At 44.1% G+C, this 15257-nt stretch overlaps 1 protein-coding gene across 6 annotated transcripts in view; it reads right to left on the reverse strand.

The window, feature by feature from the left end:
• Positions 1 to 4008: 4008 nt before the first annotated feature.
• The window catches only part of uacaa (uveal autoantigen with coiled-coil domains and ankyrin repeats a), a 187580-nt gene continuing 176331 nt past the window's right edge, over positions 4009 to 15257 (reverse strand). For all 6 annotated transcript variants that reach the window (XM_073032667.1, XM_073032666.1, XM_073032665.1 and 3 more), the window contains 3 exons: positions 14389 to 14538; positions 9914 to 9979; positions 4009 to 5948 (listed from right to left, as the gene is read on the reverse strand). In XM_073032667.1, the coding sequence (XP_072888768.1) occupies positions 5877 to 5948; positions 9914 to 9979; positions 14389 to 14538 (288 nt within the window). In that variant the 3' untranslated portion in view covers positions 4009 to 5876. The remainder of the gene's footprint in view (positions 5949 to 9913; positions 9980 to 14388; positions 14539 to 15257) is intronic.

Consider the following 15257-nt stretch of genomic DNA (forward strand, 5'->3'; position numbering starts at 1 on the left):
GGTGTGTTGGTCAATGTGTGGCACACAACAAAAAACAAGACTCAACAATTATAAAGAATTATATAAAAGGTTAATGTGAAATAAAATGTGCGTAAACATATTTATAAACAACATAGTAAGAAAGAGGTATAAAGTGATTACTGTGCAGTGAGGGGGTAATAGAAGGGGATGTAGAGTGGTAACTAGAATGGTTGATCAGATTAACTGTCTGGAGGAAGGAACTTTTAACACGGTGTGAAGTTTTTTTTTGTTTTAAAAGCCCTACAGTGTTGTCCTGAAGGGAGCTTTTGGAAAAGGCAGCTTGTGGGGTGGGTAGAGTCCACAGTGATTTTTTTCCTGCCCACTTCTTAGCCCTGGACACAGACAAGTCGTGCAGTGATGGTAGTGAATGTGAGGGATGGAAATGACCTGGTTAGTGGTTTAAACACAAGACATTGCTTTGCTAGCCCAATAACTGAAAAACATTTTACAATGCCATGGTAGAGTAAAACCCCCGAACACAAACAAGCAAAGGAAGTTTGGTGCTGGATGCCCGTGGGCACTGACCTACAGACGCGGGGAGAGTGGACCTTTTATAATGCTATGTAAATCCAGCTGTAGCAGTAACTGTGTTGACAGCCAGTTGGGACTTTTTCCCAGGGCAGAAATGGCTAACACCAGGCAGTGTGTTTAATTTTAAGGCATTTGGAGCAAAGCATAGGGGGAATGCCAGAGGTCAGAGTGTGAGTGTGTGTGTGTGTGTAAAAGGGGGGGGGGGGTGTCTGTGTGGGGGTGGTGTGTGAGTTTGTGTGTGTGTGTGTGTGGGAGATGACAAGTGCAAAGAGAGAGACAGTATTCAAATGTGGGAGGGTAAAGTTAGATTGATTTTGGAACAACTTAAATTTAGGTTGGCACAATATTACAGACCGAAGGGCCTGTACTGTGCTGTAGTCTTCTATTTTGGCCTGAAGTAAAATACAACAGCCACTGTTGTGTTTAATATCTCAGCAACATTTGAGTAATATTGTTTGATAAGGCATTCTTGTTTGTTTAAATAATTCATTATGGATTATATGTAAAAAATCCATGAATCAGTTAAGTCATCACGTTACCACGATACGTGCATGCTTCACTCGAAGTAAACACAAAGTTAGACTCTCATTGCTCGCTCTCGTTTCTCCTTTGAAGTAATTTAATGCATTGAATTAACAGTGATGATGCTATCACTGGTGAAGTTTGTGAGCTGAAATACTGACTGTCCATTTCCCTCCGCCTGACCCACTGCATTCCTCCAGCTCTTTGTACATTGCTGATAGTTTTGTCAATCCCAGTACGATTCAGCTTTTCCGTAAGAGTTGAACCACCTTCTTCCCACAGGATCAATTCATTTTCTGACACTGGATCACACATCACCCTGGTTTCCTTGTCCTCTGTGCCTTTCGGATGCTGTGCTCCCTCGATCACTGCAGACAGCGAATCTCAATCGGCCTTCCTAGGCTGATGCCCATGCCACTTTGTAATCCAGTTGAATTAAAACAGGATTATTAAGGGTGGGAGACAGCACCCACCTTTCTCATCTAGTTCTGCCCTTTCCTTTCATGATGAAGGACTTCAGCCTGAAATGTTAATTGATTTGCTTTGACGCTTGGTGTGTTCCTTTCGGTTGTGTCCTATGGCAGGCTTGCAATGTTGGTGCCAGAATGCACAGTGGCGTGTAAGTAACTGGTGAAGTGTCCTAGCAAGGAAGGGGTTAAATTGGTGTGCTAACACAACAGAGAGTAGCCACTTTGTACAGTGTGGAGGCTCAGCAAGGCGAGAGTCGAGATGATCAGCTGACGGAGACGTCGTGCAGTCACCCAGGCTGTTCAAAGCTGGGAACCAGGACAAGATCAAGATGCAAGGATTCTACAGTAACACTTGCCATTGGACAGTTATTTTCCTAATTCTCAAGTGCGATTGGCCTTTTAGACATAGATTTAACCGGTAATTTACACCTGAAGTACGTATTATGACTGATACTTAAATATGCAGATGACGGGATTCAGAAGAGAACAGAGTCAATGTCTGGTGAATTTCTGTAGAGAAGCGGCATTTCTTTGTTCAGACTTGGTGACAGGCTGAGCTGTTCTCCTTAAGCATAGTAAATAAAGTGAGATCGAGGAACGAGGTAAATTGTCAGAGTCCAGTTGATCAGAGACGACAGCAGTGCTTACTGGCTGCCCCAGCACATCCTTGGGTGAGTCGGTTAACATAAACTACTCATTCCACTGTATGTTTCAATGTACATGTTGAAAAGCAAATAAATCGGAATCCACAGACGCTGCCTGACTTGCTGAGCTCCTCCAGTATTTTGAGCGTGTCCCCACCACATTGGTCTCCATTTCCCATGAAAACTGTCAACCATGGCGGACAGACGCGATACGCAATGTATTAAGCTTAATATTCTAATAGTCTTAACTAAAGGAGATAGTTTTGCTTTTCACCTGAAAATTAAGTGATCCAAGAAACTCGCTGATATAATGACTGGCAACAAAGAACCCAAACCTTTTGAAGTTAATTCGTGTTATAGTGTAGCAGCAATTTAATCCTGGTACATGATGCTTTGGGTTTCTGACAGCTGAAATGAATAGATAACTGCAATTAATAGCTGGTGCACTCTGGGAGAGCACTGTCCCGCTTTATAATTACAGATGTCTCTTTGATCACAACAGTTGACATTTTCTAAACCCGCCTTGACACTATTAGTACTGCTCGGGCCGTCAGAGTTTGGAGCTCAACTCCAGCCGCTGTCCGTCAGGAGTTTGCACGCCCTCCCCGTGACCACGTGGATTTCCTCTGGGTGCTCTGGTTTCCTCCCCGAGTCCAAATGCGTACAGGTGGGAGGGTCATTGTAAACTGTCTCGTGATTAGGCTAGTGTTAAATGGCTTGGTTGTTGGGTGGCACAGCCCATTGCCTGTTCCTCTAAATAAAATAAGCTGTGTAACAGTTTTAATTTTACAAGCCACGTCAAGGGCATCAAAAGGATACAGTTGGACTTGTGCTGACGAACAGAGAAACGAGAAGAGAATGGGTCTTTAAATCAGGACTGAAACAAAACACTCGGGATGCTGGAAGAACTCAGTGGGTCAGGCAGCAGATTGAGAGGTGACCCTGACAGATCATAAGCGGCATGGACAAGGGTGAAGGTACACAGTTTTGTTCCCCACACCCTCCCCAAGAACTTCCCAAAAAAAGAGGGCAGAAGATTAAGATCAGAGGCAAGGAAATTAAAAAGGGACATCTGAGGAAGTTGTTTCGTGCAAGTTACATTAAGTGTTTGCAATGAGCTACCAGAAACAGTGGTTGAGGCAGGCACATTTAAATCCCATCTAGGTAAGTACATGAACAAATGAAGTTTAGAAGGCTATGGGTCAAACACGGGCAGATGGGACAAACTCGCTGAGCAACATGCTTACTATGGGTGCATCGGGTCTTCACACCATATACTTCACCGAGGAGCTCACCATCGACTCTACCACACAGATTCACCAGCCGGCTGCCCTGTGCACCAGGGGCATCTCCCTCCCCTCCGTGGGTCGTATCTACAGAAGGTGCAGCCTGAAGAAGGCAAAATCCATTATTAAAGATCTCCAGCACCTCAGGCCATGCCATCTGCTCGCAGGAGGTACGGAAACCTGCACTAGGTTCAAGAACAGTTACTCCCCTTCAACCAGCACAGCCCTAAACACCCAGTTTAGCAACACTGACCAGTTTGCAATAAAATAGATTTTGTGTTTGATTTGCTCCAATTGTGTTTTCTTGTAAAAATTGTCTACAGTTTATGTTTTATTTGTGAATTGCCTGTGATGATGCTGCAGTAAGCTTTTCATTGCACTCGTGCATAAATGTACTTGTGCAGATGGCAGTGAACTTGGCTTTGACTTTGGGTGACTGCAGACCATGCCTTTCCACCCTTAAGTTACCGGATAATCCACCCCAATCAGTGGTAGCAGATGGAGTTGTAACTAACGTCGAAAGAAACGATTCAGTCATGAACAGCAAGATCTATAATTAGATGTACAATATTCATTCTGTAACATTCAATCCAGTCACATTACAAATAGGTCACTATCTGATGTGCTCGAGGAATAAAGTGATGAATACTGACAAAATTAAACACAGGTTTACGTATCCAGTATAATTCAGTAACAAAAATTGCAGGACCAGTCCAGCTGAGAAATAGCACAGTACCTCAGTTTGGTAGAGAATCTAATCAAAAGAACAGTTCTGACTGCACTAAGCGGTAACAGTGTACAGCAGAAGCCTAACGCAAACCTACAAACTTGCTGCGAAAAGTTAGCACTTTGATTAACAGTTAAATTAAAACTCAGACTTGGCCAGCCAAGTAACTCGATAAAGGAAACATTACACCATCCTTGCCTTCAATGTGGAATTAAGGGTCAGCACAGAAACTTAGAGAATTTGTGGCATTGCTGTAGATATATATAATATACTTGCTTTGAAATAATATTGACGGTGCCCCTTTTGATTTTAACTGGGTTAAGCTCTCTGCACATAGCTGATAGTTGCTTCATACTGATGGCTGTTTTGGGGACTGCTTAAGAAATCAGATTATTGTCTCATTCCATACAGATAGTTATTGCACCCTGTACATCGAAGCTTCAACGCTAAAGACAGGAAGACAGGGAAACTACAATTCAGCGGTGGAAGTGGACTATAATCCTTCAGCAATTAAATTAATTTGTGGGTAGACAGCCTGTATTTCAGATGATAGTAATGGCCTTGCCGTACCCATCACAGGTCAGGGGACACACACCCTGAGTGTGTACACAGCACTAACTGTGACCTACCGACCCTCTTCTTGCTCTGTTGTCACAAGGGACAAACACAAGAATTGTTAAGCTACCCGAGACTCAGATTGCGCAGGAAGAGGAAGGGAACTGTACGTGATCAGAGTTTGATAAAAAGCACACAACTACAAATACTGCTGATAGTACTCGTTTGATCGTGACGACACGTTAACAGTTCCAATATCCCACCCATCCTCAGAAGATCTGATTATGCTTCAACACCTCAAACATTCTCTTCATACTTCCTTTCGTTCCTCAAAAACAGTCTCCGCATTTGTAGAAAATAAATGGTCAGTTTGTAAAGGAAATCAAAAAAAAAATTCCAGAGGGCCAATTAGCAAAAAGAAACAAGTTGGAACTGTGTGCCAAGATGCCAAAGGTTGGTGGAAACAGCCACTGGTTTGTAAAACACAAAATGCACCTTTTTACGACGTGTTTGCGGCTCACGTTGGACATCAAAGCAAACTAAACATTTGCTTTATTTTTGTTATGTCTGTAAATCTTCCTGGACTCAAAGCTCACCGCATCCCAGGAGGCCCATGAAAGGGACGGCATCTAATAGAACACTTGCCCATCGGATGTTGGGCTTTACAGCAGGCTTTCACACTTCCAGTTCTGTAAATGTCACAGAACAGCGCAACCCAAGTCCAACACGTTAATAAACCCCTGGGGCCAAGGCGCAAGTTAAAACAGACTTCTGTGGCTACAGATTTCCCAAGGGAGTCAGGCAGGGCTAAAGATTGGCATGAAACCTAATCAAATGACAATGGCATCAAAGATGAAAATGTAACTTCAATCTGCAGCATTTATTTGCTCGTTCCAATAATACGAACTGACTTGCACTCTTAATAAAGCAATATATCTGAAATGACGAATGTGGGAGGGTGCAAATTGGAATAGGCTTGGCTTTTCTCCCCCCAATATTATGGGGCTTATTTTTAAAAGATGAACGATTTCAGCCACCGGATATACTGTCCAGCAACTTCCAGTAGACTTGCGGCAGCCTTTAGCACAGCCAGGGTAAGTAGTCAGGCTGCAGCCTTCTGCTAGCAGACAAACTCCTGCCGCATCCGAATGATCTGCAATAAAGCAGCTTGGACATCTTCATCCATGTGACCCTGACAAGAGAAGGGAGAAAAAAAGCTGCTAAACAAACTTTCCTTCCACACACATTATTTTAAAGTTAAAATGAAGGGAAGGGTTAGGTGACAGAGTGAGCGTACAAGCAAACATTCAAAGTACGTATGCAGTATACAACCCTGAGGTTCTTCTTCCCAGAGACAGAGAAAAACATCAACCCCAAACCCCCAAAGCACAAAAAACAAAAAATTGCACAAACAGCAAAAATAAATTGGCGAAAAAAACAGAATATATAAAATGCCAACCCACAACCCAGGCATATTCAGTTCAATCTAGCGCTGTCTTGTTCGTTACCTGTAGGCCACCTGATAACATCCACAGGGTGAAACAGCAGAGGTTTGGCCCAATACAACAGCATTGGTTCTTTGTTTGTTAGGGCTGTTGGATCAGTCCCATTCCTCCACTCCTTCCCCAGAGACCTGAACTTCTCTTCCCGTCGAAGTTTCTCCAATTTCCTTTTGAAAGGTGTTGTTGAATCTACTCTGCTACTCCCTCAAAAATTCCCACCTCCTTTATCAACAACACTTCATCCTTTAGTCACTGACCCCCCCCCCCCATCAAAACCACCCCTACTCTTAACTGTTAAATATTCACTCCGCCACCTCTATTCACAGCCTCTGCTTCTCCACACAAACAGGGTGCATGGTTACTTGGTAATCAGCATAACACTTTACACTGCCAGCTGGAAGATCGGGGTTCGATTACCGCTGCAGTCTGAAAGGAGTTTGTACATTCTCCCCATGCCTCCCACTTTCTGAATTAGGGTTAGTGAGAAACTTGTGGGCTGCCCAGCACAATCCCCACTAATTTAACTTGTCACAAACAGAGCACTTTGCTTTATATTTCAATGTCCATGTGACAGAGAAAGGTAATCTAACCTAAGATCCCACGTCAATGCCGTGCAGTTCTGGTCACCTACCCACAGGAAAGTATCAATAAGATTGTAAGAGTACCGAGAAAATTTACAAGGATGTTGCTGGGACTTGAGGATCTGAGTTATAGAGAAAGGTTGAATAGGTCAGGATTTCATTCTCTGGAGTGTAGGAGAATGAGGGGAGATTTGATAGGGGTGTACAAAGTAATGAGGGATATCGATAGGGTAAATGCAAGCATTTTTCCACTGAATTCAAAGTTCAAAGTACATTTATTATCAAAGTCTGTACAGGTGTCCCTTGCTTTCCGAACGTTCCCCTTACGACATTTCACTTTTACGAAAGACCTACATCAGTACCTGTTTTCGCTAACTGAAAGAGGATTTTCACTTTCACGAAATAAGATGCCCACTTTAAACTTGTGTTTACCCCGGGAAAGACTACCACGACCGTGAAGCCTTGCGCGGGCAGGTGTGTGCATATGCGCGTACATGCCAATTTTATTCTACAAATCGGTTTTGGCTCAGTCTTCCCAATGCCGGTAAGTGGAACTACACTATTTCTCCTTTATATAGGCTGTGTATTTATCATATCATTCCTACTTTTACTATATGTTAGTGTTATTGTAGGTTTTGTGTGTTATTTGGTAGGTTATTTTTTGGGTCTGGGAACACTCAAAAATTTTCCCCATATAAATTAATGGTAATTGCTTCTTCGCTTTACCACATTTTGACTTACAAACGGTTTCATAGGAACGCTCTACCTTCAGATAGTGGGGGAAACCCATGTATATTATCTGACCTCGAGATTTGTCTCCTAACAGGCAGCCATGAAACAAAGAAACCAAAGGCTGTCTAATGGGCAGAAAATAAAAGCCACTTCGTGCCCATAAAAAAGAACCCTTAAGAAAATAAAATAATCCATAAAAAGACGATCGGACACCCAATGTGCAATGAAATGAAACATCATGCAAGCCGTAACCACAAGCAAATAGCGTTTCTGAACTGAAGTCCACGAGAGTCCCACAGGTCAGTGCAGAACCGAGTGAACACCACGGAGCAGCAATCTGAATCGGCCCCGACTTCGCTTCGGGTCCCAACACCCTGACCTTTTCAATCTGGCCCAGCACTTAACTCTCTATCTGAACACTGGGTCCTGCTGATTCAAGATGCGATCTGAACCGGCCCACCTCAGCTCAGCCCCGACACCCTGGCCTGGCACTGACATCTCCGTCCAAACAATGGGTTCTGCCGCTTGGATAGGCCAGACTTCACTGCCTCAATTTGGCCTGTAGACCTCTGCCCGAACATCATGTTCAGTAGCATCAACACACTCTGAGGCCCAGACCCCGCAGCTTCGATTCGTCCTGCACCTGACCTTTCATGCTCTTCCACACTCTTGGTGACAAGCCTGCCGCCTCGCCTTGCCTCGGTTCTGCCACATCGAATTGCTTCCAAAGGGAAGTTGCAGACTATTACTTGCGATGATCATTTGCCAGAAAAAAGTACTTAATTGCTATCCTAGTTTCGTTAGCCACCAGTGCCATCTTAAACCGGAAGATTTGAACTTAGACTATTTAAGAGAAGTTTGGATGAGTACATGGATGGGAGGGTTCTGGAGGTCAGCACAGACTAGATGGGCTGAAGGGCCTGTATTTGCGCTGTAGTGCTGTATGAATTTATGACTACAGTGAGGACATTCCTGTTAATACAAGAGAACACGGTTTGAAGGTGGAGGGAAGTACAGAGGAGATGTCAGGTTTTTTTTAAACACAGGAAGTGGTGGGTGTGTGGAATGACCGACTGAGGTGGTGGTAGTGCCAGGTGCACGAGGAACATTTAAGAGAGACTTAGGTAGGCATATGGATGATGGATAAATGGAGGGCTGGGCAGGAGGAAAGGGTTTGGTTGATCTTAGAGTAGGTTAAAAGTTCAGCACAACATCGTGGGTTTGAAGGGCCTGTACTATGTTGTAATGTTCTATATCAGAACAGTCCAACAAAAGATCGGTGAGCTTGGAACCACAGTTCAGGGACAGGAGTTTCAATTCCCCCCAAAGACAGCAAGGGATTTCTGCCTCTCACAAAGCATTGACAAAGTATTTCCATCCAGAGGTTGGAACCCGTGGACTGGAGGGATATAGGCCAAAGGTGGGAAAATGGGACCAGATTGGTTGGGAATTTTCATCACCAGTTGGGATGAGAGGCCAGTTTCTGTGCTGTAAGACCAGAAGACAAAGAAGCAAAATTAATTCATTTGGCCCATTGATTTTGGTCCGACATTCGATCATGGCTGATTCCCCATTCTCCTGCCTTCTCCCCATAACCTTTCACACTCTTACTAATCAGGAACTTATCAACCTCCACTTTAAATACAGCCAATGACGTGGCCTCCACAGCTGTCTCTGGAAATGAATTCCACAGATTCAACATTCACTGGATAAAGAAATTCCTCCTCATCTCTATTCTAAAGGGACATCCTTCTATTCTGAGGCTGTGCCTTCTGGCCCTACACTCACCCTCTACAGGAAACATCCCCTCCCTGTCCTAACAGGCTATACTGGGCCTTTCAGTAGGTTTCAATGAAATACCCCACCCCCTTCACTCTTCTAAGCACCTGTGAGTACAGGCCCAGAGACACACATATCTCCTCTTCCATTCCTGGGATCATTCTTGTAAACCACCTCTGGACTCTCTCCAATACCAGCACATCCTTTCTTAGATACGGGGCCCAAAACTACTAACAATACCCTAAATGCGGTCTGATCAATGCCTTATGAAACCTCAGCATTATATCTCTTATAAATATAAACTTCTACTTTAAATATACTGGTAGTGAATTGTGACAATGAACTCTACAGATTTACCACTCTCCAACTAAAGAAATTCCTCCTCGTCTCTGTTCTGAAGGGACGTCCTTGTGTTCTGAGGCTGTGCCTTCGAGTCCTAGCCTTCCCCACTATAGGAAACATCCTCTGTACGAGTCTCTGACTGCAGTACTGATGCACTTCTAGAGTCAGGAACGTCGCTAATGGGGCTTGTGCAACATTTCTGACCGTAGCACCCCGCCTACCTGTGCAGCGTTGAGGAGGTGTGTCCGGTAGATCGCAATAACCTCGCGGTGTTGCCTATCAGCATCCTGCAGAGAATCGGAAAAGACACGGATTAAAAACTGGGCAAAACATCAAAAAAAAAAGCCGTTACAATAGGAGCGGAGAGCTTTGCGCACCTCAATCTCCTCAGAAAGTGGAGGCACTGATGTGGCTGCTTGACTAGAGTTGAGGGCCCAGGTTAGATCATCCATCACGTGCACACTTTGTGCTCTTCACACTCTCCACGGCAGAGCCATAGATGTGCAATGGGGATATTTCAATGCAAGTATGTCAAATAAAGCTCATCTTTATCTATTACCTACAGAGAGTGAAATGGACAATAAAGGTCGATTTTCCTTCATCAGAATCAGGGAAGTAAGAAACGAGGTTGCAGACGGAAGAGAAAGCGTGTGATAGATGGAGATCCAGGTTGTTCGGACGACCTTGGTTTCCACCTGTCACAGGCATGCTGTTTTTCCCACCCCTCTACCTCTCAGCAACTCAAAACAACATCTTAATTTACCAGTTCTGATGAGAAGCCAATTAACCCAAATTCTGTTTGTCTCACCGCAGACACTGCCCGACCTGCTGAATCATTTCCAGCAATACTTTTGCTTCAAGTTACCAGAAGGTGCAGTTTTTTCCTTTCTGCTTTCCAATTTGATTCAGTCTTATCCAAGCCCGTGGAGCATAAAACTCCACCACGGACAGTCTCAAGCTCGACTGCGAAAGGAGGGTTAGGCATGGGGCTAGCAAATCCAACCCATAATAACCCAGAGCTACAGAAACGGCAACAAAAGCCCTCATCCCTGCGAGAGAAAGGACAAAGATTATGGGTGACACCTGGGGCAACTTGAGAGACTGGCCCAGGACAGAGGACTCTGGCGAGCTGTAGATGCCCCAGTAGGGTTGATCAAGCTAAGTGGTGCAGGTTAAGTCAGGAAAAAATCCAACATTAAGACACCCTAAATCTGTCAGATCATGAAAGCCTACAACTTAACTTAATGATTTAAGCACCTACAATACCTTCAGGAAAGATATCAAAAAGACTGAAATAATAGAAAGAAAATTTGCAAGGACGTTGCCAGAACATGAAGTGGTACCTCCTGTAACTAAGAAAGAGGCCACAGAGATATATGTTCGTGGTCTTCTGCTGCTGTAGCCTGTCCACTTCATGGTTTGACATGTTGTGTGTTCAGAGATGCTCTTCTGCACACCACTGTAGTAACGTGTGGTTATTTGAATTACCGTCACCTTCCTGTCAGCTTGAACCAATCTGGCCATTCACCTCTGACCTCTCTCATTAACAAGGCATTTTCGCCCACAGAACTGCCACTCACTGGGTGTTTCTGGTTTTTTGCACCGTTCTCTGTAAACTCTAGACACCGTCGTGTGTGAAAATCCCTGGAGATCAGCAGTTTCTGAGATACTCAAATCACCCCGTCTGACACCAACAATGATTCCACGGTCAAAGTCACTTAGGTCACATTTCTTCCCTATTCTGATGTTTGGTCTGAACCTCTTGACCATGTCGGCATGCTTTTATGCACTGAGCTGCTGTCATGATTGGCTGATTAGAGATTTGATTTAACGAGCAGATGTACAGATGGCCACTAAGTGTACATCACATTTTAACCATAACATATTCTGAACTTGTACAGAGGACACGTGGAAGAAAACCAGTATGTAATATTCAACATGATAATTCAATATTCCTTTGGCATACAGCAAGGTGAGTAACACAGAATATGAAGATTAATTGCTCCTTACTCCCTGCTTTGGAAATTCACACATACTGCTCAACTTTTTTAATACTTGAAAATTTACTGCTATGAATCATGAAAATTAAAGTTTAATATTTTTATTGTATCCTTACATCTTAAATAACCAGAACAAACCAGAGGCAGATTATCACAAATTTAACCTTGAGTTAGCATATAAAATGAACAATTTAGCTCAACTTTTTAGATCACAGAAAAGTACAGCACAGAAACAGGCCCTTCGGCCCATCTAGTCCCTGCCAATCCATTTAAACTACGAGTCTCATTAACCCACACCTGGATCATACCCCTACCATCCATGTACCTATCCAAACTTCTCTTAAACATTGAAATCGAGCTCGCAGGTACCACTTATGCTGGGAGCTTGTTCCGCTCTGTCATGACTCTGAATGAAGTAGTTTCCCCCAGAGTTCCCCTTAAACAATGACCTCTAGCTGTAAGCACGCCAACCTCAATGGAAAAAAGCTTGCTTGTGTTTACCTTGTCTATAACCCTCATAATTTTGTACATCTCTATCAAATCTCTCCTCAGTCTTCTACATTCCAAGGAATATAGTCCTAACCTATTCAATCTTCCCTTATAACTCAGGTCTTGCAGTCCCAGCAACTTCCTTGTAAATTTTCTCTGTACTCTTTTCCACTTCAATCTTTTTACTCAAAAAGACATCTCACAACATCCGTAACACTCAAAACTGCCCGAAGTACCACAGGCAGCAGCCCACCTGCTATTATACAGAAAGGTGTCCGAGAAAGGCAAGTACTATAGTGAGGGACCCCACCCACCCTGCTCAGTGACTGCTGTCCGTCTCGAGGGAGGGGGCTACGTGGGCAACACCAGCACCACCGCTCAAAAAGTTACCTTCCCCAAGCAGTAAGACTGATCAACACCTCCACCCACTAACTGACCCTCCCACCACACAGCCAACACCACTTTGTCATTTCCTCTCAGTCACCTTAAGTACAAACACCCCTGTGCCTAACATCACTTTATGCATAAATATAAATCCATCAATGTATGGTACATTTAATGTGTTATAAACTATATTATGTATTAATATTTATTAAAGTTTTTATTATTATTGTATTTTTTATACTATTGAGGGTGGCGGGTGCAGATATGTCTCTACCAAAAGGGGCGTAAGGCGCTCTTTGTGCAAGCTGTGGCACCTGCTTAGCCTCCCACCTCCACCAATCAACGACATGTGAAGCCATGTGAGCAGGTGGTGGATGGTCGTATGAGCAGCCGGTGCACATCACAAGTCCTGGTTATGTGACCACTAACGCCAGGCAGACAATCTCTGAAGAGTATTGATAATGACTGGGGTCACCCGTCTTGTAAACTCACCGGCCAGAAGGCGGCAATGGCAAACCACTTCTGTAGAAAAATTTGCCAATAACAATCATGGTCGTGGAAAGACGATGATCACCCATGTCATATGACTCGGCACATAATGATCATGGTGACTTTATTATGGTATTGTTGTGATGCATTAGATCTGGAGTAACAATTATTTCATTCTCTTTTACACCTGGAAATGACATTAGAGTCATAGAAAAGTACAGTACAGCAGAATCAGGCCCTTCAGCCCATCTAGTCCATGCCAAAACCATTTAAACTGACTACTCCCATTGACCTGCACCATGTACCTAAACTTCTCCATATTGAAATCAAGCTCGCATGCATCACTTGCACTGGCAGCTCGTTCCACACACCCACACTTCTCTGAGTGAAAAAGTTCCCCCTCATTTTCCCCTTAAACCTTTCACCCTTTACCCTTAACCCATGACTTCTAGTTGTAGCCTCATCCAACCTCAGAGGAAAAAGCCAGACCAGGCCATTACGTCATCTCCATCAGCAATAAAGAAAACATTATTTCCAACCTTGGTTGAAAATATCTCTGCGATAATCCCAAACCTGACTGTGAGAGGAGCAGGGTTGGGCAAGGGGCTAGTAACCCCATCCCGTAAAAACCCAGAGCTACAGAAATGGCAACAGAAGCTCCAAAAACCTCATCCGTGGGAGAGGAAGGATCTTTGAGGATGGGCTACACCTGAGTACAACTTGAAAGACCAGCCCACAAAAGAGTAGGAATGATGAGCTTCAGTAAATAGCTGGTTGAAGATGGGCTGGTACGTTAGTGTAGTGGTTAGCACAACGCTTTACAGTACCAGTGACCCGGGTTCAATTCCCATCGCACGGTCGTGTAGTGGTTAGCACAATGTTTTACAGTACCAGTGACCCGGGTTCAATTCCCATTGCACGGTCGTGTAGTGGTGAACACAATGCTTTACTGTACCAGTGACCCGGGTTCAATTCCCATCGCACGGTAGCGTAGTGGTTAACACAACGCTTTACTGTACCAGTGACCTGGATTCAATTCACACCTCTGTGTGTTTGCTCCCCCCATGATCTCGTGGGTTTCCTCCAGTGTTCCAGTTTCCTCCCACAGACCAAAGATGTAACGGTTGGTTGGGTAATTGGTCATTGTGAATTGTCCTGTGATTAGGCTAGGATTAAACTGGGCAGCTCGGCCCAAAGGGCCAATTCTGCACTATATCTCAATAATAATACTACACTGAAGAGAACAGAGTGAAGTCACAACAACACGGTGCCTCCAGGCTCCCTGCACATTTAAAGTGTAGAGGCGTCGTGTATATTCAACATAGACAACTTACAGCCAGCCGCTGCTCCAGGGTTTTGACTTGGTTCTGGAGTGCCTCCATCTGCTGGCTTGGTCGCTTGGTGTTACCGGCAGAGTAGGAAAGCTGTGAGAGACCGTTCAGCGCCTGTTTCAGCCTCTCCACGTCATTCAACAGCTCCGTTATCTGTCCGGGGAAGCAGCACAGTTTAAGTCAATTACACATCACTGTGAGACAGGACACAATACAGTATAACTGTGCACGAGGCTCTCGGAAATGAACTGGGTCAGAAAAAGCAGCGCGGAAATAAGTTTATTCTTTAATTGCAGTAGATTGTTACAGAGCCAGATAATACATCCCAACTCAGAGCAAGGATTAATTGACACGGATTGTAGATTTGGACTCTAATTCAGTTTTTATGACGTGTTATGTTTCTCGTTCTAACTCTGGTCCCTCTGTTTTGGTTACTACTACAGCATTGGGCAATTTTTGAATGAAGGCAGCCTGCAAATAATGAACACTGAGCTGAACTGTCTTGAAGTATGCCATTCTGTGTTTTCTCTCACTTATTTTGTTACCGTTTGCGCGATTTTTCTGTGCACGGGGGGGGGGGGGGGGGCTTGATGTTTTTCTTTTAACGGGTTGGTTCCATGCTGTTCCTTTGCCTCATGACTGCCTGCGGGGAAAACAAATTTCAGATTTGTATACTGCACATATACTTTGATAAGAAACGTACTTTGAGCTTTGACTTGAGGACCCATGTTGTAGAGAGGGGCTGAGTAGGTTAGGACTTTATTCCCTGGAGAGTAGGAGAACGAGTGGAGCTTTGATAGAAATATACCAAAATATGAGGGGTATAGATAGGGTAAATGCAAGCAGGCTTTTTCCACTGAGGTTGAGAGGGA

This window comes from Hemitrygon akajei, chromosome 30, assembly GCF_048418815.1.
Source record: "Hemitrygon akajei chromosome 30, sHemAka1.3, whole genome shotgun sequence".
Taxonomy (NCBI): Eukaryota; Metazoa; Chordata; class Chondrichthyes; order Myliobatiformes; family Dasyatidae; genus Hemitrygon; species Hemitrygon akajei.